The 26,835-nt window shown below is 34.9% G+C and overlaps 1 protein-coding gene across 1 annotated transcript; it reads left to right on the top strand.

Moving 5' to 3' along the window:
- Positions 1–2,711: 2,711 nt before the first annotated feature.
- LOC144440635 (uncharacterized) lies at positions 2,712–26,756 on the top strand. The gene is made up of 25 exons (XM_078130023.1): positions 2,712–2,850; positions 4,078–4,293; positions 5,967–6,139; positions 6,563–6,781; positions 8,649–8,780; positions 9,376–9,504; positions 10,023–10,148; positions 10,418–10,543; positions 11,424–11,555; positions 12,019–12,162; positions 12,302–12,491; positions 12,904–13,154; positions 13,570–13,708; positions 13,873–14,054; positions 14,443–14,509; positions 14,666–14,721; positions 15,969–16,155; positions 16,844–16,902; positions 17,453–17,587; positions 17,972–18,041; positions 19,170–19,245; positions 21,017–21,122; positions 22,444–22,568; positions 23,227–23,338; positions 24,886–26,756. Exons 1-25 carry the CDS (start codon positions 2,822–2,824, stop codon positions 24,897–24,899), a joined length of 3,195 nt encoding a protein of 1,064 aa, XP_077986149.1. The 5' UTR covers positions 2,712–2,821; the 3' UTR covers positions 24,900–26,756.
- Positions 26,757–26,835: the final 79 nt, after the last annotated feature.

The following is a 26,835-nucleotide window of genomic DNA, read 5'->3' as shown; positions in this document are numbered from 1 at the left end:
TATTATGTTATATATAGTGTTATATAGTGTTATATAATAATATAGTGTGCTGTACAATACAGTCCAATACAAGTGCTGTGCAGTGCAGTGAAATGTTGTGCAATGCAGTGTAGAGTGTAGAGCAGTTCAATGTAGTGTACAGTAGTATAGTACAGTGGTGACGGTGCTGCGGGGCAGTTCAATGTAGTGTACAGTAGTATAGTACAGTGGTGACAGTGCTGCGGGGCAGTTCAATGTAGTGTACAGTAGTATAGTACAGTGGTGACAGTGCTGCGGGGCAGTTCAGTGTAGTGTACAGTAGTGTAGTACAGTGGTGACAGTGCTGCGGGGCAGTGCATTGTAGGTATTTGACTACATACATAGTTTTATTTGACTAAATTATGTGTAAGTCGCACATAAATACAAAAAACCTGAATAAGGGTTTGGGGTTGTGCATTTGACATTATATGCAAGGGGTTGGGATAGTGTGTTTCGGTATTTTAGCGTAATCTATGAGTGTGTAGGGTTTGGAACTTTTATTATGTGAGGGGAATAACTTTGTTTGCTTGTGGAGTATTATTGTGTTGAGGAGATAAAGCATTGTTTATTTGTATAATTATCTAGCTTTTTACTTTGTTCCATTTCAATTATAAACACATATGTGCTTCGCCCTTGGGAAATAGGTTGATGTTGAGGTGATCGACAGGCCCGAGGGGGGAACTGACGTATGCTATTGCCCGAACAAGAGGCCAGTTGACATTTGTTTTATAACACATCTCACAGCGTCGAACTGCCTGCATAAAAATTACGCAGTAGCGTACACAGTGTAGGATTATCCTCCACTACAGGCAATACCGTTCCTACTTCCACACAGTATTTTTCTAAACTACTCACAGCATTTTTGATAACACACTTTGTGCTCCTAGCATCTTTGTGTGACACCAGTTCTGCAAGATCTTCTTCAGACACTTTCCAAAAACGTGAATTATCGTTTGCCGCCATGGCCGTTGACCCGTCTGAATATTTGTTGTCTGCAAGGAAGACGCTCATGCATGCGCAATGGGCGGGCAATAGTCCACTCTACTTTTCATGCATTCATGGAACTATTGCCCTATGGGGCAATAAATCGTCATTTCCCGGGCAACAGTATTCAAATTACGCATACCATGTGACAGGGCATTGACCAATCGCAACACGACTCACGCAGATGATGTGTTATAAATAAATCTGTTGATGGACAAGAAGAATCTCATCAAAATCAATATATTGATAATACTGACACTGTCCTTGTCTATATAGATAGATACAAGGACTGTAGAGATCTACAACTACCGACATCAGACCGTGGACGAACAGAACCTGTTACAAACAGGGAAAGTAAACAAATGAATTGGATTAATAACACTTTACTCAGCGTGTTGAAACAGCAGAGACTTGTATTACACACCATGGTTTGATGAGAACAGTTTTATGGCCACTTTATATGTACAGGAAATGTCAGGAGAACTGGAAATTTGTTAGTGAAGGTGAACTATTATGTAAAGTGATCATGCAACTGTTCTTATCGAATAATGGAGTGTAATACAAGGCTCTGCTACTTCCAACATGCTGTGGCAAGTATTATTAGTGATCTTAGTTGCTTACTTTCCCCTAATTGTAAGAGTTCCATTTTGTCACCGGTCTGATGTCATCAGTTGTATGCTGTCAAAGGATGTGATACTTACTTCCTGCTGTAAGTAAACAAATATTACAGACAGCTGTATTCACACAGAGGATGTTACAAGTAGGTGTATGTGATATATATGTTGTGTTTTTAATTAATACATTATATAATAAAGGTTGCTGTACAGGTAGCCTGCTGCTTTCTTAGAAGTTTCAACTTTTCATGGAAAAATCTCACAGTACCAGTCACCAAGCATAAGTTTAACCACACACTCCCTCCCTTAATGTATAAGTGACTGTGGTTCAACCAATGACTGCATACTAAACTATGCTATTACTCAATGTTATTACCCAATAAATCATGTCTTAGGCCAAGAAAAAAATGTATTGTGTTTTGTCCTAGTGAAAATGCAAAAGTGATATGGTGATGCAGTATTCATTTTTGTTTGTTTGTTTTTTGTTGGCTCCACCATACTGATAAATGGGATTATATATAGAGAAAACAGAGATAGAAATCTATCACTGCTGATTAAATAAATTAGATGATTTGATATAGTTTAATACAGTGCACATGGCAAATACATGTATAATCTTGTGTGTGTACTTCGCAGGTTTTAAAAGAAATATTTTTTAAAAAGCTGTGATGCTGGGATGAAAAACAAAGCACTTCTTTTCTTGGCCATACAGAAGCAAATAGGACACACAGTCGGGGTGCCAGCTATTTATTTTACGGTAAAGGTTTCATGATAAGCTGATTGAGGTATTAAAAACTAGCAGGCATCTTTTGAGTACAACATATGTTTCGCTGAGACTTTTTATGTGAGAAAATGACTCACTGATGAGAACATATCTGCTAGAATTTCATATCCATTGAATGTAGAAGTTAAACCACACACTGACCTGTTTCTGAGAAAACAAGCACTATCAGATGACTAGTGGATTGTTTATAAGAACTGCCAGACTGTGCTTGTAATTAAATATACATTTACTGGTTGATTTTGTCACATGTTGACATCATGCTATGTATCCTGTTACATGAAGTAATCTACCCACACTCATTTCCTGTTTGGTGCTAGGGATAAAGTAGGAAGTCCACTCCAAACTGTCTTTTTACAAGTGTGTGTAGGAGAAGAAAGACACATCGCATCGTGATTGTTCAGCTCTCTGACATCTAGTTGGTATGGCTTCTGTTTCCATTGTGATACTGCTGTGAGTATGATACTAATAGTTGTTTTATGTATGGGATCAAGTTGAATTTGTGACAGTTGCCTTGTTTACTGACGTGGATGCATACAGGTCAAGGGTAGTCGATTTGAACAAATTGTTTGCAAGAAAGAAAACACATCACATGTTTTAGAGAAATTGTTTGAATAGCAAAGAATGATTGGTTGAATTTTGAGTAATTTTCAATGTATTCACATAAAACAAAGTAAAAGCACACTCATCAGTTTATCGGGCATCCCTCAACATAGCTCTGGATGTATATGCTATGGTATTTCAACACGTCTTCTCCCCTCCCGTAGTGTATACATCCAGAGCTACCCTCAACACAGTCCTGCTTGGGACTGAAAGTGACATTGTCAGAATCAAGTCCCAACTTACTCAGTCTGCAAGTAGGACTATACTACCCTCAACCATGGAAAAAATTGTCATTTAATATTGTCAAATGTTTTCGTAACCTTATATGTATAAAGAGTCTCCATGATGCAATGTATATGTTTTCAGAAAGGTTATGATTTCAGCTCCGTCATATGTGATCCAAATCTGTTGTGCAGCATTCAAAAATATTCATAATAGACTTTTTCTTGTGGAATTGGTAATATAAGATGCTGTACTTGAGTTTCAAGATAAAGATGATAAGTGTTTTGCAAACTTGTGGTTAAAGTTTGTGGTCCATTCTTAATTTATATTTAAAATCATGCTGTTTTAGTTTGAAAACAGTTGTAGTCATTATCAGGGCTAATCTTCCAACTGTTCAAAAGAGTCATGGTTTTTCAAATTTTAGACACCTATAGAGGAGGAAACCACAAAAAGATAAAACACTGAGTGACAGTGTAAAGAATGTTAGCTTTATATCATTTTTAATAGTAGACAAGATAGCCTGTAGTCTTGAAGGACTAACATTACTAAGACTATTTCAGTTATATCCTAACTGCCATTTTGATTTCAAGTTTTGAAATTTGGGACGGATGAAATTTTAAAAATCAAAATGGCTGAAATGGTGTAGTAGTGTTAATAGTCCTTCAAGACTACAGATTGGCTACAGACAAGACAGTAAAAACTAACACAAATTATAGGTATCAAGGAAAATTACTTCGAGTATGAAAAAGTGTTATTGCTTTATATGATGGAAGTAAAAGTCTCAATTCCAATAAAGTCTAGTCATTGCTTGATATCCAAATTGTGAACTAAAGGTTGGACTTTTTGTGTATATAGGTTTGCAGTTTCTCTCCTCCATGTTAGTGAGATTATACTAGCTGATAGAAGTTGTCGACAGAGACTGAGTGCTGGATCTGGTACTATATCTAGTCCTCAGTACCCATTGATGTACAACAGATTTAGTGACTGTGAGTGGATTATAGTAGCTGAGCAGTCCCATCATGTAACGCTCACATTTGATGCTTTCTCATTGGAGGACAGTAGGAGATGCAGGTATGACATCATTTGGTTTCAAATTCAGTATTTTGTCCATTCAGTATTATGTCGCTGGGGGTGAGGGTGGACCCCACAGGATTATTTGACCATTCAGTATTGTGTCCCTGGGGGTGAGAGTGGACCCCACAGGGTTATTTAACCATTCAGTATTGTGTCCCTGGGGGTGAGGGTGGACCCACAGGATTATTTGACCATTCAGTATTGTGTCCCCTGGGAGTGAGAGTGAAGGTGGAGCCCGTGGATTATGTCTTGAAATATATAGTTCCAGACTACGAAGTTCTACACAGTATACATGTATATAGGGAAGGAAATGAAATGTCCTGTAGTGAACAAGGATTCATGTTTACTCTAGACGATGATGTCAGCTTCTCAAGTGAGTTCAATTTAATAGTGAAATACAGCAGTGAAATGTATAAAACAGAATGGAGCATTTTGTAGAATGTACTCAAGAATAATTAAGACAGTTCAGCAGAATTAGTTTTAAAAAAAATAGATGCAAAGAATGACTAATTCTTAGATATTGTGTACTTCATTATTTCATTGGGTGCACAACAGAAGTTTTTGGCACATTTTACCTCAAATGGCAAAAGGGTTGATTTTGTGTTGGCACAATATTTTTAACCCAAGTGGCAAGAGAGTTGAGTTTTTATTAGCCCAATTTTACCCCAAGTGGCAAGAGGGTTAGTCTAGTTCCTATACAGTATCGTTATGATTTATACCTTCACTCACATTTGGTTAGAAACCACAGTTGGCATCCAGACTACAAGAGGGTTGATTTTACCCCAAGTGGCAAAAGGGTTGATTTTACCCCAAGTGGCAAGAGGGTTGATTTTACCCCAAGTGGCAAGAGGGTTGATTTTACCCCAAGTGGCAAAAGGGTTGATTTTACCCCAAGTGGCAAGAGTGTTGATTTTACCCCAAGTGGCAAGAGGGTTGATTTTACCCCAAGTGGCAAAGGGGTTGATTTAACCCCAAGTGGCAAAAGGGTTGATTTAACCCCAAGTGGCAAGAGGGTTGATTTTGTATTGGTATATTATATCATTGAAAGTATTGTAATTCCTTTGAAAGTGACGGTTTCATCATAAAAAGTCACAAGTACAGGAATCTATGGTGGAAAGATATTAAATGTTTTGAAATGGGCAAGTATTCAAGTTAGACTACAGTTACAGATAATACCTACAATAAATATTATACTTTCACTGCTACATGTGGCCTTCAAAACCCACATTCAATACAGGGCATTACGTTTCCTCCCGCAAATAGAATTGTAGAGTCTACTTCAGGAAATGAAATTCCTGTAAATCTGATAACAGAGGGTTGGATTCTAATAATAGTCAGGGAATTAATATTGTTTGTATTTTACAATCTCACGATTCTTGAAATTGATACTATTATCATGAAACAAAATGACCAGTGTGTGTTTAGCTTGGAATCCATGCTGTTTATGCAATACCCAGCTGTACAAATCTACAAAATGGTTTAAAAAGTTAGCTCATAGAGCATTCACATCAGCCCTGGGTGACCCCACCCCACCCCACCCCCACCCAAGTCCCCACCCCCTGCCCCAGACAGCCAGGTCTATAGTTTACGACATCATGTTCAAAACTGTGTCTATTTCAGGTTTGTATTTATGAGCTTCACTGACAATCAGAACTCATTATTTCTTCTAGGTTTGACTATGTGGAGATTCGTGACGGAGGCCATGAAGGCTCTAACCGGATTGGTCGATATTGTGGCACTGATATACCTCCAGTGATAACTTCCAGTGGTCATTTACTTTATGTTAGGTTTGTCTCAGATCATGCCGATCAAAGGACAGGATTTTCGGCAAATTACGTATCAGGTACGAATGTCTAAGTTTGTTTTATTGAACTTATGTGTGTTCTATTTAAATACTAACATCTGTCTAACTTAAAATTTCATGTGTACTACTACTACTACTACTACTACTACTTGCATATTGACTTGTCTAACTTTAAAAAAAAAATCATACTTCATGTATACTATTTGCATAATGATATGTGTGACACACGTGGTTTAAGATAATGGTTATGTTTATTTCCTAAAGGGAAAGACAGCTTGTCAACTTTACATAATACATTGTAGAGTATACCTTTTCCTTATGCTGTTTCCATAACTGTACAGGGTATATAAAAGGTCATTGAACTTGGTTCACAAAAATTCACTGACGACATTATGAGTGTCATACATGCATGACTTTTTCAAAGTTTAACTCCTACCTAATCCTTGTCATCTTTTATTACAGGTTGTTCTAGCACTCTTCGTGGTCGCAGCGGATCTTTTCATTCCCCAAATTACCCTAGCAATTACGTAGCAGATTTAAACTGCACATTTTCAATTGTTGCTCCGGAAAATCACAACGTTCAGATCAATTTTCCTGTGTTTAGAATGGAGGGAGCTGACACTCATGAGCAGTGTAACTATGATTATATCGAGGTTTGGGAGAAAAGTGGACAACAATGGAGTAAGTATAAATCAGTAGAGATGAATCCTGACTTAGACTCGATGCACTGTTGTTCATGGCTGTGTATTTTCTACAATCTCCTAAAAAATGTGCTGCTGGATTAACACTAGCCATGATACAACTGCTGACATCAGACCGTAGATGAACAGAAACTGTTACCAACATGGAAAGTAAACAACTGAATTGGATTAATAACACTTGGCTCAGCATAATGGAACAATAGAGACTTGTATTACATATCATGGTTTGACAAGAACAGTTTTGAGTGTACATGAAATGGCAGGGGAACTGGAAATCTGTTTTGTGAAGGGGAGGGGGGGACTATTATGTAACTTGACCATAAAACTGTTTTTATCAAATGATGGAATGTAAGTTCAAGTCTCTGTACTTCAAACATGCTGTGCCAAGTATTATTAATCCAATTCAGTTATCTACTTTCCCTGTTTGTAACAGGTTCTGTTCATCCATGGTCTGATGTCAGCAGTTGTATCTACACTCAGGATGTGTTATGGATACTTTACTTGCTGGGTACAATCAAAACCATGAAACCTGAAACAAAACATTATCTGGCTTGACAAAAATCTTACCAACATTGCTAAATTCTACCTTCTAGCTCAACAAAATCTTACCAACAGCACTACATTTTACCATTTGGCTCAACCATAATCTATAAAATTTCATGAGTTTAATTGGATTAATTAGATTTGGGAGGACTTTTGTCAGCATACTCGTGAGATATGTTAGTTGCTTTTACATTGCATCTTTAGTTTCTGTCATAAATCTCATAGCTAGTATGTGTTGTACAACAATTAAAACAGAGGAGAAGTGGAAATATTAAAGTTACTATTCACATTTATCATACTGTTAAATTCAAGGGTCAAACTTTTAATACTTTAGTTGTGATTTATAATATATATTGGTCAAAAAGAACTATTGGGAAGTGAAAGGGATGGTTTTATGTTGAGGAAAAGGTCAGTTTTCTTAGGTGTGTCTTGTGTTTAGTTACACCGAATAAACTTGTTTGTGTAGGATGTATACTTGGATTATATTCAACTGATGTAAGTAGATTTGAAAGTGAAATAAATCATTAATTTTATTTATTAGACTTTGGGTGTGCCAGAGGGAAGGTCAGAGAATTAGCATCAGCTCGACCCCCCCTCCCCCATTTTGACCTGTAGTCCCTGAAATGAGTACCCTGAGTATTGAGACTAACATAAAATATGGAACTTTACAGAAAGAAAGGTTATAGGTCAAAGCAGGGGTGTGCATTAACAACAGTTTTAGATATTCTATATACAAAGGCTAATCATAACTGATTCATCAATGATATCACTTTGTCTTAAACACTGCAATTTTAGTTTGTGTGGCCATGTGGATGGAGGCTGGATGCCAATGTGGTATCGAATCATTTCTAACTCTGTCTGAAAGAGCATAAGATGAAGGATACCACTACATTAAATGTAGATGTTAATGGTAGAATGCCACCCTCCTGTCTACCATATGTCAGCAAATCTATACAATCCAATTTGAAACACATTTTCTGTAAATATGTAGTCACTTTTTAATCAAAATTGTGTAAATATTGGTCAATTATAAATCAAAATTCTCACATGATGGACTTAAGAAACAGTATTTCTGTGACTTCAGTTCAAAATTAAGTACAGATTAACCAAAAATTTACAGAAAATCAAGAATATTCATCACATAATTTTGGCGGGAAATGATTGGTATAGTCTTGTAATTTGAAACCTAATTGAGAATTGTGGTATGAATATTAGATGCCTTTGCTGTGTGCTTGGTCATTGCAAACTGTGATATGTATACTGTATTATATTAGATGAAAACTTTTTTATGTATTTTTTTATAGGCTACATAAATCGGTTTTGTGGTAATGTGAATCCCAGTACTGTCACAGCTAGTTCTAATAATGTGAGAGTGAGGTTTATCAGTGACAGGTCTGTCAGTGGTCAAGGATTTGTAGCAGAATATCATTCTGAAGGTAAGGTGAACTTTTCGTCTAAAATGCTTGCAACACTTTCAGGGTAACGAACAAAAATATTCACATAGCAGGGCATGGATTTACTGAACATTTTTTATACATATGAAAAATTGCGTCATTGGATCATTTACAAGGTATATCTACATACCAGATTTGAGTTCAGTCAGTTGCAAGTGATGGTTAAGTCAGTAAGTAGACTACTTTGAGTATACCTTTTTGAATATGCAGCAAAAATTATCCCCCAAAGTGTGTAAACTCGGCTTGTTCCTCTTTAATGACAGTAAGTTCTTGGCTAAATGTAAAGTTTGGAGGTACTTTCTGTTTGTAACTGTTAAAAATGCTGATCACGTGAATCTTTCCTCACAAAAAAATGAAGACTGGTACTGTTTTTATACAACACAGCAACTTGGATTAGTTAGAATTGTGAAAAACAGTTGGACTAAAGTTGATCCAGAACAAAGGAATTATCTTATTTAATCTGTATAGCTCAACTGATAGGATTACACTAATCCAATGACTTTAATCTCCTACAAATTAATTCCTACGAAGGAATGTCTTGATCTAAACTTTTATTTATTTGATTGTATTCTTACAGCAAGGTTACGAAATGCATGTGAAAATGACAATGGTGGATGTCAACAGAAATGTAGTTTCTTAAATGGTGAGGCTCATTGCACCTGCTGGGAAGGCTATGCTCTACAAAGAGACTACACTAGTTGTCAAGGTAACAAATTGTGATACTTCGGTTTACACCTAGTACAGTTTTGAAATGGTTACAGATTCCAAACCGAGCTTTCACTCAAGATTCAAACTTGCCACTACACTACTTTATACAGATAATATTGACCAATAGCTAACAGATACAATGTCTTTTATTAAAATAATTAACCAATTTTTTAGTGCTCATTCGGCCTTTTTCAGCTGTTATTGTATACAATTCCATGACATAGACTTGTCATAAACTAGGTAAATTATTTACGCTCTGATTTTGAAACTAATACAAAAGATGATTCCAGTGCAAGGAAACAACATTTTTTAGTTGAATTTCCGTGTAACTTTTCACAATCAGTGGACTCCTCGGGCTACAAATAAAACAATTCACTTTCATTCTTGTGACATATTCAAATTTTGAATCCATATACCCGGTAGTACTGAGTATACATACCATAAGATCTAAATAGGATAACAGTTAGGAAAGTTTTATCATTCAGTTAAAAGTTTACTCACCTGTTTTGTTTTCAGATGTGGATGAATGTAGGGTTGGTGAAGACAAAGTATGTGATCAGATTTGTTTAAATACAGACGGTAGTTACCAGTGTTCATGTCTTAGTGGTTATCGTCTATCTTCCAATGGTAAAAATTGCGACGGTAAGCAATGACAGATTTATACATGTTTGAAATTTGAAGTTTGAAAACTGATACTAGCAATAGTACATTTGTGTTTCAGAGTTGTGATGGCACCATTCCAATGTTACGGATGAAAAATCAGTATTCACAGTACATAGTTTGAATGGCAGAGTTCAGTTTTGTTTTTTGGAATTCACAAGTTGAATTTCAGAAATAGATTTTAGAACTCAACTTTTCACCACCACCACCACCCCCAAATATATTATCTAAAATGTATTATTTATCAACAGATAAAAACGAGTGTTTACTGGACCGTGGTGGTTGTTCTGATGTCTGTATTAACACTGTTGGTAGCTATCGATGTGAATGCTTCAATTCTGAATACCAGATTGCCCCAGATATGCGTACTTGTGTTCGTAAGTATTGTACAGAAATAAAACATCAACTTTTTCATTTTTTTAGCACAACTGAACTGAGGTTAATAATATTAGCATGTATGCCTGCCAATAAGACCATGCCCATAGCAACAGCAAAGTAATGGTGTGTATTGTCATGATAACATGTGGAATGGTTATGCAAGTGAATAAACATTTTAAAAGATAAACATATACTAGTATATGCCCAGCAAACCAACAGCAACCCCCCCAAAAAACCCAAAAAAAACAAAAACAAAAAAACAAAAAAAACAAAACAAATAAAAACAAAAAAAACCCCAACAAAACAGTGGTCTTTATGACATTTAAGATAACAGTAACAAGATGTAGTCAAACATTGAGAAAGATTACTCTTTCCTTTGCCTATATTGTACCAGTTATTTTACAACTTCACTGGTGCTATTTTCTTTCAAATATAGTATTTTTTATATTCACAACCATATCAATGTAGTTTGGAAATATCTTCTATTCAATATTCTGTAATTGTCATATGTGTAACAACAACAGTTCAATGTACACAAGATTATAGAGTGAGATTATACCCGATGGAAAAGAAAAGCTAAGAATTTTGATGATTTTTAGACAAACTTTAGTTTAGTTTTGTAAAAATTTAGGAGTCACTGTGGTCATGCTAACTACAGTATGGAGAATAAGAAAATCGTAGAATTATCAATAGTTTGGTTTTGAAAATGGCCAAAATTTAAAATTTAAAAAAAAAAAAAATTTCTAATGAATCTTGACCAAATCTATCTAAAAAGTAATCATCTATTGGAAGGTGAGCATTTTTTTCTCTCACCTTTCCTGTCTTGAAAGTTGAAGTAGCCAAATCTGACCATGAATATTTTGTGTTTTTTTATGACAGTCCCTTTGAGAGAACCATGTTATGAAAACAATGGTGGATGTCAACATCAGTGTCATCCAATGGAAAATGGTGATCATTACTGTACATGTCCCCCTGGATACCAGTTATCCGATGACAGACATGCTTGTGAAGGTAGTGTATTGTCTATTAAAAGCCATATCAAATTGAAAACAAAAGAATTTGCCGTGGTCAGGGAAGAGGGCCCTATTTCTGTGTGGCCTTAGATATGCACACTTGTCAACACATTATTGTCTGTACGTACAAAGTTACATAAAAATTGTGATGATAAATCTAAGCACAACTCAGTAAAGTCTAAATTGATATTTGAACCGTAATTTCTGCAAAGTTTAAATTGGCTCAAATTCATGTCATTGTTTTCAAATACTAGTACCCAGGTTGCTTATTGAAAAAACAAAAGATTTCATAGTTTGGCCACTAGGAGTGCTATTTTGAAGCATCCCCTGTAGTATGATTCAAAAGGCATAGAAGAAAAAATGTGAACACCCTCTCTGTTTATAGAAAAAAAACCTTTTTATTTCAAAACTTTCACTATAATGCATATTTTAATCAAAAATAAAATGACTGTTATTTTCAGACATCAATGAATGTGAGAGGCCATCGAGTAGTCATGCATTCTATAGTCATCAATGTAATCAGCTTTGTGTCAACTCTGAAGGCAGCTATTACTGTGACTGTAATGAGGGCTTTGAACTCAGTGCTAATGGTAGAGTTTGCAAAGGTAAAGTACAAAGTACAATAATGTACTCTTGATTTATTATAATATTTGCATTTGAAAGTTACAATAATATTTGGTATGGACAGTATTTGCAGTCAATCATAATCTGAACTCTTTTTTTTCTTCTCCTTATTTTGACCAGATATTGATGAATGTGCCTCTGGTCTACGACAAGAGTGTAGCCAGGAGTGTGAAAACTTTGCTGGCGGATTTGAATGTAGTTGTCGCCATGGTTACAGAGTCGATCCTGAGGATGCAGATGAGTGCGTTGATATCAATGAATGTGATAATGCACCAGAGACATGTCATACCTGTGTTAACGAACCGGGAAGGTAGGCAGTTGTCTTGTATTGTGATTCATAATGAATTAAACACACATCCTTATGAGTGGATAGAGTGGCAGGCTTGGAATCATGCAAGTTAACGATGTGGGTCTTTCTGCTGCCATCTGTTACTGAATGGCTAAAGTCCTTGGGCAAGATTTGAACCACAAATCGTGCCTCAGTCAACCCAGCTGTATAATTGGGGACCTGGTAGGATAGAGGTTGCATGTGCTTTAATCCTATTCGCTTACAGAGACAGGATTATAATCTGTCAAGGAAATTGAAAGAAGTATAAAAGGCTGTTGTGCCACTATAGGTCTGTGTCAATTGTAACTATTATAAAATGCTTTGAGCAGAGTGTAGGCAAATGTTATAAAAAACTAACAAATACTATTATTATTTTGTTTTTATTATTTTCCAGTTTCCACTGCGAATGTAACCGTGGATATGAACCCTTTGAAGATCAAACTGGATGTGTTGATATTAACGAATGTTCTCAAGGCAATGGTGGATGTTCTCATGTCTGTGGTAACTTACTAGGAAGTCATGAATGTTTATGTCGAAATGGTTACCGTGGTAAAACTTCTGACAATAAGATTTGTATTGATATTAACGAGTGTTCTAGCAATGGTGGGAGAGGTCCATGTAGTGATTCGTGTACCAATACAGATGGTATGATAAATGTATTTTTTTTTTTCACTCTTCACTATGTCAGACATAAATGCCTCAAAACAAAAAGTGGTCATTTAATCAACCCAACATTTTAATATTTAAAAAGTCACAAATATGTGTTATTAAACAAAGTACTTGTACAACTGCCATAAAATATTAATATGGATGTCCTCTTTTGATCACAATAACCAACGTACAATGTCCCTTTTAAAAAAAAAAAAATTTTCTGTGATGAAACTCCTGACATCAGCGTTGCCATAGATACATCAACATCTCCTGACATCAGCGTTGTCATAGATACATCAACATCTCCTGACATCAGCGTTGTCATAGATACATCAACATCACCTGACATCAACGTTGTCATAGATACATCAACATCACCTGACATCAACGTTGTCATATTTTTTTATAGGTTCATATGAATGTTCTTGTCAAGAAGGCTTCTATTTGTCTGACGACAGAGAAACCTGTGAAGACATCGATGAATGTTCCGTCAACAATGGTGCATGTGACCAGGATTGTATTAACACTCCTGGCAGTCATCATTGCAGGTAAACTATCAAAAATCAAACTATCATAGATGTTCATAATAATTGATAGCTTACATAAAAAAAACTTGAAAAATATGAATTACAATTATGTTCATTAAACTAGTGTACCACATTTGTTCCTATATATCTCTGATGCTCAATTTGTTGCTCTTTTTTATGAACAGATGTTACAATGGCTATAAACGAGCCGATCCAAATGTTGATTTTTGTATTGATGTTGATGAATGTTCAGAGGGTCTGCATGAATGTCAATCAGGTGATGATGCTATCTGTGTGAATTTACCTGGCAATTATACATGTATATGTCCAGATGGCTTTGAACTCTACCAGGACTTCTACTGTCGAGGTAAGTGTAGTATTGCTATGGCAACAGCTTCTCATTTAGTTGTACAACTGTAAACACTTGTTATGCTAATGTATAACAAAAATATTTCATGGTTAGAAACTTATGATAGGTCTGGGTTTCAAAAAAAAGTGAGGTGGGGAGGGGGGGGGCTTGTCCCCCCCCCCCCCCCCCCCCCCCCCCCCCCGATTGAAGAACAGGTCAGTATGACTGATTTGATAATACATGTCAAAGGTTTTGTTGAGTATATCATTGCATCCATCATCATTGCATTCATCATCATTACATTAATCATCTGAATGTTTCAGTTGCATGACATTGTACATTTGCATATAATTTGTGATGTCACTTGCTAAAAAAAGTATTATTATTGTTTTTTGAATTATTTCAGATACCAATGAGTGTTTGAATGAGACTCTCAATAACTGTCAACAAGCCTGTATCAATTTGGAGGGAAGGTAAGATAATTGTAAAACCGTAAACTTTTCTGAAACTGTTCATTCTCACTTCGTATGAACTCAGCATCAGTGATTACATATATTTTCTTACTATATATACATTTTTGTACCAGGCAAAGGGACATTGTTTAAAAACAAAATTATTTCATTTTACAGTTACAACTGTTCCTGTCACCGTGGTTACCAACAAATCAGTGAGACAAGCTGTGCTGGTAAGGAAAAGTTGTCGTGTTCTATCAATAGCTACTGTAGACTTGTAACTATGGCAATTAGTATGTACTGTGTTTGAACTCTAGACTTGTAACTACGGCAACCAGTACTGTGTTTGAAGGCTCAGTAGGTTGCTCAATCAGCTTTGACTTTTGTGGTTGAATTGTAGAGTATTTGTAGAAACTGTGTTATTAAAGTCTGAAAAGTGAGTTAGTTGAATGTTTGTTAGTTTGATGGTGAGTTAGTTGAGTGTTTGTTAGTTTGATGGTGAGTTAGTTGAGTGTTTGTTAGTCCCCACCGGACGAAGTCCGGGACGGGGACTTATGGATTAGGTTCCGTCTGTCCAATATGGCCGCCTTAGTGGCCATTTTGTTTGCAAATTTTCCCTGTCTAAAGCCATAACTCAGACATGCTTTAACAGATCTCATTCAAAGGTGGTTTTAGGACAGTTTTCTATAACATACATGTGCATATTCATTGTTGTCATGATACGATCCAATATGGCCACCTAGCAGCCATTTTGTTTGCAAATTTTCCATTTCCAAAGCCATAACTCAGACATGCTTGAACAGATCTCATTCAAAGTTGGTATTAGGACAGTGTTCTATGACATACATGTGCATATTCATTTTCATCATGATACGAACCAATATGGCTTCCTGGCAGCCATTTTGTTTGCAAATTTTCCATGTCCAAAGCCATAACTCAGTCATGCTTGAACAGATCTCATTCAAAGTTGGTATTAGCACAGTGTCCTATGACATACATGTGCATATCCATTTTCGTTGTGATACAATCCGATATGGCTGCCTGGCAGTGATTTTGTTGGTGCAGTTTTCATGTCCAAAGCCATAACTCAGACACAAGTGTTGTTGTGTGATCAGAGTAGTGATATCAAGAAAATGACAACATAAACTGCCAGTTCCTTAAAACCCAAGCATAGCGGGGCTATGTCATTCTCAATGACTTGTTAGTTTGATGGTGAGTTAGTTGAGTGTTTGTTAGTTTGATGGTGAGTTAGTTGAATGTTTGTTCGTTTGTTAGTGAGTTATTAACATTATCACCACTATTACAGAAGTACATTTCAGAATGTTCATAAGAATTTGTGCTAGACTTACAAACAAATCTGTAAAATATTGTCAGCCATGAATTTACAATAAATAGTGACAAGATAGTAATATTATTTTTTTTCAAAATAATGGACCACATTTTATTTTTGTGATGGTATTTGATTATTTATTATCCACAGATATTGATGAATGTTTGGACAATCCCTGTGACCATGCCGATCAGTGTAACAACACCGACGGCAGTTTCACCTGTGGTTGCCATGACGGTTTCTTCTTAATGCCTGATGGGATAGAATGTTCTGATGTTAACGAGTGCATCAACAATAACGGTGGTTGTGATCATCAGTGTATCAATGACAAGGGAGGGTATGTTGATTTATTGTCGTTATTACTCAGTTTGTACATTTCTGATTTTGGCGCAATTAAGAAAACATAGTTTGCAATTGAAGAAACTTTGAAACTTTGCATAATGTGAAGTTTTGGATTGCAGTTATGTGTTCACCTTTGTTTGTCATTTGTCATGCAGTCTGTTTCTTTGACAGTTTAATTAGTGACAAATCTAAAAAAAAATGAGAGATAACTGTAAATAAAACTTTGTGGAAAGATTTCCTATATGAGACAAGGACCAAATTATTAGATTTTAGTGGAGATTTGATTCTAGATCTGCATTTTTTGTACAGATTTTAGTGAAGCCATGGCATTACTCGCATCAGCCATTGAGGGCGCCCTTCTTTGGTTTTGGAAATAGTACAGCTGACTTATTAGGAATAACTGTAGCCTTACAATCATATAGATGTAACTTTCTCCTTATACATAATTCCTTATTAAAGGTGATAAACTTTTTGTCTTTGATGGTTTCTGTCATAGAAAGTTTTCAAGAATGTATGTCGACCTTCTTAAAATTTGCAGACATGTAAGAATTTCATTGACATATATGTGCACATTGACTTGTATACGATATAAAAAGCTGAAGAAGGCTTAGTGATTTAGCTGACGTATATAAAACGCTCTGAGTTAGGAACTGATACAAAAATATTTATGTTCTGTTTTGCAGACATCGTTGTGAATGCGATGTTGGATACCATCTAGATGAAGACAACAAAGGCTGTTTAGGTAAATAGTGTCTGATTATCTGTTTATCAGGTTTGATCAACTCAAATCATAATACTACGGTTTCAGCCATGACACACACAAGTGATGTAGTGGCATCGTTTTTTTCACTCATCAAGAAAAATGATCCTTGTATCAGAAGTAGATTCCAGCTGAATGATGAAAATATATATATATATATTTTTTAAATTATTTATTTATTTATTTATTGTAGGAAAATATTAAATTATCATGTTAAAATATTATATGAAAGCACAAGATAGCCTATGAAATTTAAAGCTAATCTTTGAAATTTAAAGAATGTGGTGGAAATTGTCTCTGTTTTTGTGTGTAATTTTGCTGCTAAGTAGTCATGATGTAAGAAGTGGTTCCTTGTGATGGCAGTCAGTATCAGTTTTTAAAAATCACAATATTGTAAAATCTGTATTAATTTTATTTGTGATATTCCCACACCTACAGGAGAAAATTGTAAATTTTCTGACACCATTTGGTCAAATCCACCAAAAATACTTTATTAATTGTAATAATGTTTTTTTTTCTCTTATTTTTTCAGACCTTGATGAGTGTACAGCCGGAGCTAGAATGTCATGTTGTAACCAGGAACATAACTGTATTAATCAGCCAGGTACTTATACCTGTACCTGTGATGCAGGCTACTATATGGAAGCTGACAACTGTACATGCCGAGGTAAATAAATACATGTACTACAAAAAGTAACTAATCAGGATGGACACATTGACATGTTTTGACAGTCTACGGCTCATCAATTGATAACTTACTGGTTTATTAGTTGAATTTCAGAAGGCCGTTTCCATGGCAACATTTTACTGGTCCCCAAATTTATCTTTCCTACTTTTCACACATTTTTCTCAATTTTGAAGATATAGTACATAGATAGTTATTTCAAAATTGGAAAAATGCAAATGATTTGCACAGCTAAATGAAAACATTCAATTTCCAGTTAAACAACTTGTATAGTGCCATTCATGTGTCTATTTGAAACTGGTTGCACAACAGTAACAATACTGTTAACAAATTATACATTAATTGTCACCTCTACATTTTTTTCAGACATCAATGAATGTGCTATGAACAATGGTGGATGTGAGCATGACTGTAACAACACAGCAGGAAGCTACCAGTAAGTTATACCATTATGTACAGTAGACAGAAAGGGAATTAGTAAATGGTCACTTTCCAACCATGGAAGTACACACCCCAGATACATCCATGCTTAGACAAACCTCTTCGTTAGTGGTCTGAGGACAAACTGGTATGAAAACTGGCTATGTTTCAGTCAGACACCAAGCGTATCAACATAGTTTCTTTCCTAAAAACTGTTAGGGACTGGAACTCACTAAGTCATGATATGAAAGCCAATCAGGACACTGATGCTTCTAAGACTAAACTCCATAAACATTATTACTAGGTATTATGTGCATCCCCAAGCTGTGATATCCATAAGGAGATTAGCTGGTATTATAGAGATAGATAGACTTCTGTGTCCTTGCATTAGTGCTTTGTTGATAAGGATCCCATGGGGGATCATTCTAAAGCTGTCAAAAAAACTGTTCACACCTAGATTTGATGTTATATCTTTAAACTTGGAGGCAAAGTAGTCAACAATCTTTCTACTACTATTTCTTCTTAAGATACCCACAGTCATGAATTTCTTGCTTACTGTAAACCTATAGATTTTCCTTCCTTGAAAATTTTGTGATTCTACATTCTCAAAGACTAATTTTTAGTAGTTACAGACTAGCACACTATGTTTATGTACAAGAAGGCATTTTTTGGCACTACTCATTTTCTTGTTTTTTATGTTTTAAATAAGTCTTTAGTTCAAGTTACCAGGTTTACAGTATTCTAATACAATAGCTTTGACAATAAAATAACACCAGATGTCACACTGATAGAAATTTACAAAAGTTGTATTCAACTTGTAACACCATTTTCAGTCCAACCGTGGGAGTATGGGTTATACTTCCCGGTATGGTCCAACCCAAAGCACTGACAACTTTCCAACCATACTACACTTTTTACTAGTGTAGAAAGGGTAACAAAATCAAAGTGAATAAAAAATACCGGTGTTTGCTTTGTATACATGTATTACTAGTAAAACTTAAAAAAAAGGAGATGTTTCAGTCCCTTTAAAACAATGTGATTTCCTAACCATCAGGTTTACACTTTGATGAAAGATTATTTTCAAACTTGACATGATTTATTACATCTCCAGAGTAACATGCCATTATCTTCTTTACTTCCCTAGTTGTTTGTGTGAAGCTGGTTTTGCGTTAGACCAGCTGGATTTCAAACAGTGTCATGACATCAATGAATGTCTTCAGGTAAGATCAATTAACATGCAAGTTTCGTTCCTTTTCAAACCTGAGACTCTTTTGAGGATTATATTTTGATTTCCTTTAGCACTTTCTTTCATTGAAAGGGATGTGATAATAGCGTTGATAAACCCAGTCTTTAGAGTAAAGTCTCTATACCACAGACAAGGAACTTCCTTGTTTGTGTTCTAACGCTACACATGGAAGTAAACACTCAACTGCTGAAGAGTAATATTTAAATTACCAGCCTTTCAATCTTATCACACAACTGATGGGATTTTTTTTCTCATGCTGATTAAGGTCACACATGTGAGAAACTGACAAACTGTTTACACATTGTTCAGTTTCAATGCTACAGTAATTGACAATAGATATGACAGTCATGCAAGTGTCTCCAGTATAGCTGTGATATCCTATTCTCACTGCATATATTATAGTTTGTATTATGATAACTAAACTGGTGATGCTTTGTTTTGCTTTCACTACACTACTATTGTTTACCACCCATTATAACACAGCTAGACCACAGACAACTAAGATAGACTTATGATTACAGCACCCTCACTTAATGTGTTGCTTTGTTATATTTTCACAACCTTTTCTCAAGTGGAAAAATTAGCATTTGTGAAAACTATTAGCACCTAATATGTTGTGATTTCTTCATTTCCTGCTTACTATTCAACTATGGTAGTATCTGTTAATGACTGATTCTTCATTTGTTGATCATCAATTCATTCAGATAGTGCTGCATTTGTAATGTTTTTTGTTTTGGGATGATAAAACTGAAACAACAATGATATTCTTAAACTCACAATGGAAATAGCAATGCGGTCACATTCATTTTATGCTTTCAACCACTAAAAATTTGACAAGATATTGACAGTATTGAGTTTTTTTTCAGAAGAATGATGATAAATCACGATAAAATCCAACTTATGTAAAGATTTAAACTAAAATTTTGAACTGAATTAATACCCTGGGTCCTTTTTGTTGAGATCAGTCAAAAAGAAAGGTAACATGGCACAATAAATTCTCAAAAAATAATTTTTACTGAAATTATTTTAGTGGGAAAATATGTATGCTGTCAGAGGTTCTAAAGTGGATAAACTGTATTTCATAAAACTCATTACAGTTAGTTTAATGTATGTAGATATAAAAACAATTCTAGCTCAGGTTGAATTTTATATTGGACCCATTTTGTGTTGATAGTCTTGTAAAGTAGTAATATAAAATTGCATAATTGAGTAATATAAAATTGCATAATTGTCATAAGGCCAAATAACAAAATTGTGTGTTTCCGATAGCCTACTTTTATAAGTCACCAACCCTATACATTTTTTTTACAGTCAAAATGGTAAAATGGTGACAATTTTAATATTTCTATTTCCGTGTACATTTTTTGGTGAAAGTATCTGTAGTAATTTAAAAAAAAATAAAAATCCTGTTCCAGAGAAACCAGGTCTTGTCATGTCAGACTATAAGATGAATGTATACAGTACAGTCTGTATGTTGTGTTCATCTACTTCATACATAATTGTCTTCGTTTACGAATCTTTGACATCTCATCAAACTATCATAGAAGCATTATGACCAAAGGGTATGTTGTCTTCTTAGGGCTGAAGCACATTCTCAAGAACAACAACTAAAAACTAGAAGAAGAAAAATTAAATTCCAACCTTTAATACCTACCCTATTTTCTGAAGCCATCTTATCAGAAACAACCTTTTTTTTTATTTCTGCCTAAAGTGGAATATTTAATTTGTGGTTAATATCATCATAGGACAATGGTGGATGTGGCCACTTGTGTAAGAATACAAATGGAAGTTATGAATGTAGCTGTGAGTCAAACTACACAAGACTAGCTGATGACCATCATACCTGTAAACGTAAGTAGTGGTGATAGACTCAGAGAAGAGTGATGAAATCTAGGAGTTAGAACCAAACTGTTTTGTAGGTTCCCTGTCAATGTTTTTGTAAGGATGTAATGAACTGACCAGTGCTTACTCATAGAAACCACATTGTACGTGTGACTGAAATAAATTTGTCACTATTACTCCACACGTAATGTAGGTGAAGTCATCATATTGTCCACAAGGATGCTAACTGACTCATCTAGGTGTGGTTAACATCTGTTCATATTATCTACTCCATCTCCACACATCGGTAAAGCGCCCTCTACAGTTCAAATTCATAAACAACATAGGTTATTTTTGCAAAATGAAGCGAGCATTAATTTGCATGTGGTCTCATCTTTCAAGGATTTATCACCCTATCACTTTTCTGTGACCTAGGCCAGTGTACTATTTAAACCAGGCCTAAAGTCACAATGGGTTGTTTTCTGTCTCGTAAAATATACTATAAAAAAATGACCTGTTGAAATTGTAGAAGTGGTGATAAACTTACCATGAAATATTAAAAAACAACTGTGAGCAGTCATGATGATATGACTTATTTTAAGAGATGACACATCAAAGGTCTATTGTATAGAGGGCAAATAAGCATAGACCCAGAAATAAGTTAGTGGTTATCACCTAATAATGTACCAGTCTTGAATAAAATATTTAAATTCCTGCAAAAAAAAAAATATAAACAACAACTATAACTTTTCACCCGAATTTAAAAAAAATGTGTCTTGCAATCAAGTATTTCTCATTTATAATGTTATTCTGAGTGTAATACATCAAGATTTCTATTCACTTCATCCCATGTATGCAAGAATCTCGAGTCAACAACCTAGAACAGTAAATCGGTAGATGTACAAATTCATTCTGTTGAGTTTTACTAGCTATTGCTTGTGGAAACAAATGCATTTTATTTACATGTTCACATTACTTTTCCCTGCACGTTGTTTGTGTGTATCCATAGTCATTGTTACTAACATCATGTCTGGTAGTTTGCGACCATTCAAGTAAATGAATGAAAGTCCCAGACTATGATTTCAGTATGAATAAGTGACAATTTGAAAAAAAAAGTAACAAAATGATTAGAGCACTGATCTTCTAGTTAGGAAACAGAGATGGGGATTAATTTGAAATGTTACATCAATTGCCAATAACAGTTGTAATATCTGAGTTTAGAAGAAAAGGGTCTGGGTAATTGTTTTGTTTTTGAAAAAAAAATGGAAAAATTTGAACGGTCTGAGTACATTTTATTTTATTTTTTGAAAAAAAATTGGAAAATTTGTATGTATTTGTTTGTTTCTGACAGCATGCTTCAGTTGTGCCGACTTTGATATGTTGGATGCTACCCTTGAATCTATGGAGCAAGCAATAGGTGAATTACAGATAACTGTTTTTAATCTGAAGAAAGAGAATGCACTACTTAACAATAAGGTGGGAAGATGTCACTGGTATTTCTTTTTACTACGAATTTAGTTTTTAGTTTTTGAACACTTGTAATGCAGTTTTTTTCGATCAAACATGTCCACTGCACAGTGAAATGTTCAATCTATTCGTCGGTGAATCAAATTTCGGACCGAAATATATTGTTTTTTCAGTGGAGCTGGATCAAATTTATAACACTCTCCTTTATGCCTACATGCTGTTCATCAATTGTCAATGTTTTAAAGTGATTTCCATGCTATAATTAACTACAAATTTTGAATTCAAAACATGCTTATCCTTCCCCTAACTTTGATCAATGTTATATCTTTCTTTCATTGTTATCTATCAACTGACTGTGTGTTATATTTTGACAAAAGAAAAAAAGAAATTAGATATGAAAATGCCAATTTGTTTGTTTTGACATTATATTCTTCTTCATGTGTGGACATGTAGCTTGTCTACTTTATCACTAGATATGTTATGAACTTTTGAACTGAATGTCACGGCTGCTGTCTGACATTTTGTGTGAAATGTCTCAACTGAGAGGATGTTGACAGGTTGCCAGTGTCTGGTTGCAGTGTCCTGCGTGACATTTTATTTGTAGTCAGCTTGTCATTGGGCAGGAAATCATAGAACAATCGTAAAGTGATATATTATTTGGTTGTAGGTTGATTCCCTGGAAAGTTTCCAAACTTCCATCTTGCCTCAAATCAATGCCATCGCTGTGAATATCAACAGAAGACGAAGAGGTGACATCCTGCCTGAAGAGGATCTCATAGGTATATATCTACTTTTCATTCTTTCTCTTTTATGACCAAAATTTATGTGTGATTGACTGTTGTGTTTATTACTCATTGTTGTTTGAGGCATACTTTTCTGACAGACTAATGTATATTCAGTCTGGACTTTCTCTTTGTTCGGTGCAACTGATTTGTACAGCCTAACCCAAACGGTTAACCTTTTCCAGTTCAACAGGTCACTGAAATGTCAATGAGCTTGTATTTCTTTCATGCAAGGATTGTGACAAGAACCAGCCAGTTTTAAAATTTCAATATGGAGTTTTAGTCTTGAGTAACTGATGAAATTATTCTTTGCATGTAAACTTCTGTAGATCTCAAAAAGTTGGAAAAAAGACTCGTTTGTGGATGATTTTCTTCAAATACAATCACTTCATACTTATTTGTATTGTTACCTCAGCCAAAGGAAAGAAATCTTGTTAGTAGAGCTGAATTAATGCATGTATATTTGTAATAAAATGTCTTACAAAATCAGGGTTTTGTTTTGCTCTTCCTTTCCACTTTGATTCTTTTTTTTCTGTGACCACCCAGGCTTTCCAAAAGATAATAGAATAAAATCACAACATCACTTAATTCCATGGAGATTTGTACATTTTTTATCCAAATATTTTGGCATGAACTAACACCCCCCCCCCAAAAAACAAAACAAAACAACAACAAAAAAAAAAAAAAAAAAAAAAAACCCAACAACTTAAGAAAAACAACTTTAGGAATTTTTTGTGGTGAAAAAGCAAACAAGCACAGTAAAATCATGAAACTCACAAACTTGTTTTATTTTGACCTAATTCAGTGTCACCATAGTAACCAACGTTTGGCAAACATACAACAAATTTGCTAACAAACGTTGGTTACTGACATATGATGACACTGAAAGCACATCAGGCCAACCTACATGTTTTAAAAGTTAGACATTCAAGGCTGTTCATAGTTGAGTTGTCTTGGTGGATGGTAGCCATTAGAACCTGTATGATTTACAGATAACATATGGATCAGATAGCAAGAACTGTTAGATTTAGTGGGTGAAATAACCCTGAACTCTGACTGAAAGATTAACAAATCAACAAAGTAAATCATTCAAAATCTGAAATTAGAAGTTTCAAAGTTAATCAAATTTCCCGGTTTTGCATTTTTTTACTTAGAAACTTAACTACTTAGAAAGATCAGTAGAATTTACTTCAGTAATAATAGAGTGTGAAAATAGTTGGGCTTTCCAAGTAGTTTGGCAACTACATGGGTGTTTTTGAGGAAACTAAATTTGATGCAAACAAAACAGTAAAAATTACTTCACCATATCTGTTACTTTTTTTAGTCTGGACGTCAAAGGAGTATCCAATCATCATGAAAGGGAGAAGAATAGCACGACTACTTTTTTTTTCAAAACAACAAAACTTTGTCCAAGTACACCATCAATTCCTTGCTTGTAATAATATTTAAACCTTTCGTGTAAACATTGTTGGGTATAAACAGTAAATATCTTATGCCTCAAGAAAATAATATACAAACTGATGGCATTTATTTTTCTTTTGCAGTTGGAGTCCACTAGAAGAAGTAAAGAATGTTGACCGAACCAATCCAAGGTGATATTGAAATGCATTCTCTGCTGGGAATGTAAATAAATAGTACCCATGATTCTAGTACAATTATCACTATTTGTTATGTTCAGTATGAGGAGAGAGATCTAGTCTAAATGCTATCCGTGGCTTCAAATCTTCACAGCTCTCTTAAGCCAAGGATAGCATCTCGACTAGGAGAGATCATGATGACATTGTGGATGACTTGTTGTATTTTACCCAATATGTTTTTACTAGAATTAGATGGAAGTTCATGACTTTTGATGTATTTGGCAAGCTCTAGCTCAAGATCATGGCCCAGGGATCTTGGTTCCTTATATTATAATTTGCCGAAAATATTGTACTTGGAAGTTGGAAGTGACATGTTTCAAGTTTTTAATACTTTTCCTGCAATGTGTCCCAATGTGGAATTTTAATCAGTTCAAAATTGAATCAAAGCCTGGGCTCCTTTCCCCCCATCACATGCACTAAAACTGTTTTAGTTGATCTAGGACGGGATGGTTTCAAACAGATTCAAAGTAAATCAGTTCGAACCCGATGCAAAAGCAGAAGTGAATCAATTGAAATCCATTGCTCCATTTTTTCATAGGGACAGACATCAGTTCGAACCAAATTGAATCGAGGAATAAATTGAGGTGGGGACAGGGCTGTAGTTTTACTAGAATGTCATCATTTCTTCTGTACATTTTACTCACTACATTTGTATCAAGAAAAGGAGATCTACATGTATTGTGATTTCTTGACCAGGATAGGATTCACTTCTTGTGTTCTCAGTGTTTTGCCAACTATGTTTAACTTTTAAATTGAGATTGCAGGTTCGGTATATTATATAACAATAGCACTAGCAGATCAGCATTTCTTTTACATTAATTTTCAACAACACACCCTAACTTTAAAGGGGACATACGAGAGAAGTTCGTAGTTATATTATTTTTGCCAAATACATTTTATATTAGTAGACACACATCAAAATGAAAATTTCTTGTTATATATTTTTACTTGGAAAATGTTATAGTTTCTTGGTATATTTTTCCAAATATATTTTATACTAGATTGTCATTTTTATACCAAAGTGAACATGTCTTATATAATTTTGCCAAAGACATTTTACTTGGAAGGGACAATAAATAGTACGTTGTTACCTTTTAGCCTACTCTCAGACCACCAAGGTCTGAGGCCTGATGACTTGAATCTCAGACCACTAAATGGGGTCTGAGCTTGAACATGGCCATTATTGACACAATCTTTTGTCAACAAGTGTATAATACAGATGAGCTGGTATCTCTAATAAGAAGTAGATTTGACCAGGGTACACAAGGTCATGTTGGGAGTTATTGTATGCTAATGAGGTCATTAAACTGATGAATAGAAGCCATGCAAGCTGGCAGGTGGTGGTGCTGCTGGCATCTAATCTCAAGTGTGAGCCTGTAAATACCGCTGCAGGACAGAAGATGACACAGGATTATGTTTAATCAATAACATCACACAGTAAGTCTTTATTAGAATGTACCAGCAGTTGTTATTAAAATCATAGACCCAACATGAAATATTAAGATGAGAGTCGCTTGATTGTAGTATTGCTAAGTACCCTGGTCAGAAGTAATTGTCAACACAACACAAAGGTCACACTTGAGGTGGGATATTTCTCACAAATTATGGAATATTTTTATTAAGCATAAAAAAACAATGACACAAGTATGTCATAAAACTTACATGAAGATACATAAATCTTCATTATTTTATATCTTGGAAGTGTTACTGTTGTAGGGAGGTGTAGTGAAATGTGTCCACACATATGTTAATAATAAAGATAATATACAAATAAGTGTTTTCTGTTGATCTTTTCTATCGTGATGTAGTTGGTATGTTTTGAAAAGTAGAAAGTATTGTGTTATAAAATATCATATT

Source organism: Glandiceps talaboti, chromosome 1 (genome assembly GCF_964340395.1).
Source record: "Glandiceps talaboti chromosome 1, keGlaTala1.1, whole genome shotgun sequence".
NCBI lineage: Eukaryota > Metazoa > Hemichordata > Enteropneusta > Spengelidae > Glandiceps > Glandiceps talaboti.
This window is presented reverse-complemented; position numbering and strand designations above follow the sequence as displayed.